This window comes from Etheostoma spectabile, chromosome 7 (assembly GCF_008692095.1).
Source record: "Etheostoma spectabile isolate EspeVRDwgs_2016 chromosome 7, UIUC_Espe_1.0, whole genome shotgun sequence".
Lineage (NCBI taxonomy): Eukaryota > Metazoa > Chordata > Actinopteri > Perciformes > Percidae > Etheostoma > Etheostoma spectabile.
The window spans coordinates 25,933,956-25,934,755 of record NC_045739.1 but is presented as its reverse complement, the minus strand read 5'-3'; the positions used below and the strand labels follow the sequence as shown (position 1 = coordinate 25,934,755).

Below are 800 nucleotides of genomic sequence, written 5' to 3'. Positions count from 1 at the left end.
GATGGTCAGAGTGTAATCAGACCCAGATCCACTTCCACTGAAACGATCTGAAACTCCAGACTGACGACTTGTAGCATAGCTAATTAAGAGTTTAGGAGATTCTCCAGGTTTCTGAAGGTACCAGTGAAGGTAGCTACCAATATCAGAACTGGCTTTACACCTGATAGAGACAGACTGTCCTGGAGCAACAGACTGAGATCCAGGAGACTGAGTCAGGATGATGTCTCCTGATGAACCTGGGAAACATGAAAAAGAGCAGAAGGGTTACTGAGACAAATCCAGCTTGGAGAAAGATGATCAATATCCAAACAGAAGAGTCTCATTTCTTTAACATGGAGACGAGATGGAAGAAGGTAAATGCTGCTTGTTCCAGTGTTTCTCCATCATAGCAGAACATCATTGAGGTGAACCTGGTTGCATCCTGAAGCAAAGTTTTCAGAAGAGAGTCTCACCCTGAACAAGGAGCCCCAGGGTGGCCAGCAGTAGAGTCAGTGACATCATCATCATGCTGCCAGCGTGTCAGTGTCTCTGAAAGTCCTGGACAGCCACTGATCAACACTGGCCTCTTAACGGCTGGGAGCAGAGAGGCAGGACACATATGCAAACACACAGAGTCAGTGAACTGTAGCTGTCCTCAACATGTCCTGCTGTTTCCCCTCAGTGCTGAGACCAGGGACCTACACATTTACATATACACATGGAGAAGATACTGAAAAGTTTTATGAAAATGATTAGTTATACTAATATAAATGCAGGTTTGACACGTTTGAGTGTTTGTAATGTGAAGATTTCACCAAGTA

General features: G+C 44.6%; 1 pseudogene and 1 gene segment (V, D, J or C); both read right to left on the bottom strand.

Moving 5' to 3' along the window:
- The window catches only part of LOC116692387 (immunoglobulin kappa variable 6D-21-like), a 658-nt gene extending 81 nt beyond the window's left edge, over nucleotides 1–577 (bottom strand). The window contains 2 exon segments of the V gene segment in view: nucleotides 1–236; nucleotides 453–577. The exon segment at nucleotides 1–236 is cut by the window's left edge and continues 81 nt beyond it. Of these exon segments, the coding sequence occupies nucleotides 1–236; nucleotides 453–507 (291 nt within the window).
- LOC116692386 (immunoglobulin lambda-1 light chain-like) overlaps nucleotides 1–800 on the bottom strand; it is a 32,137-nt pseudogene that overhangs the window by 29,582 nt on the left and 1,755 nt on the right.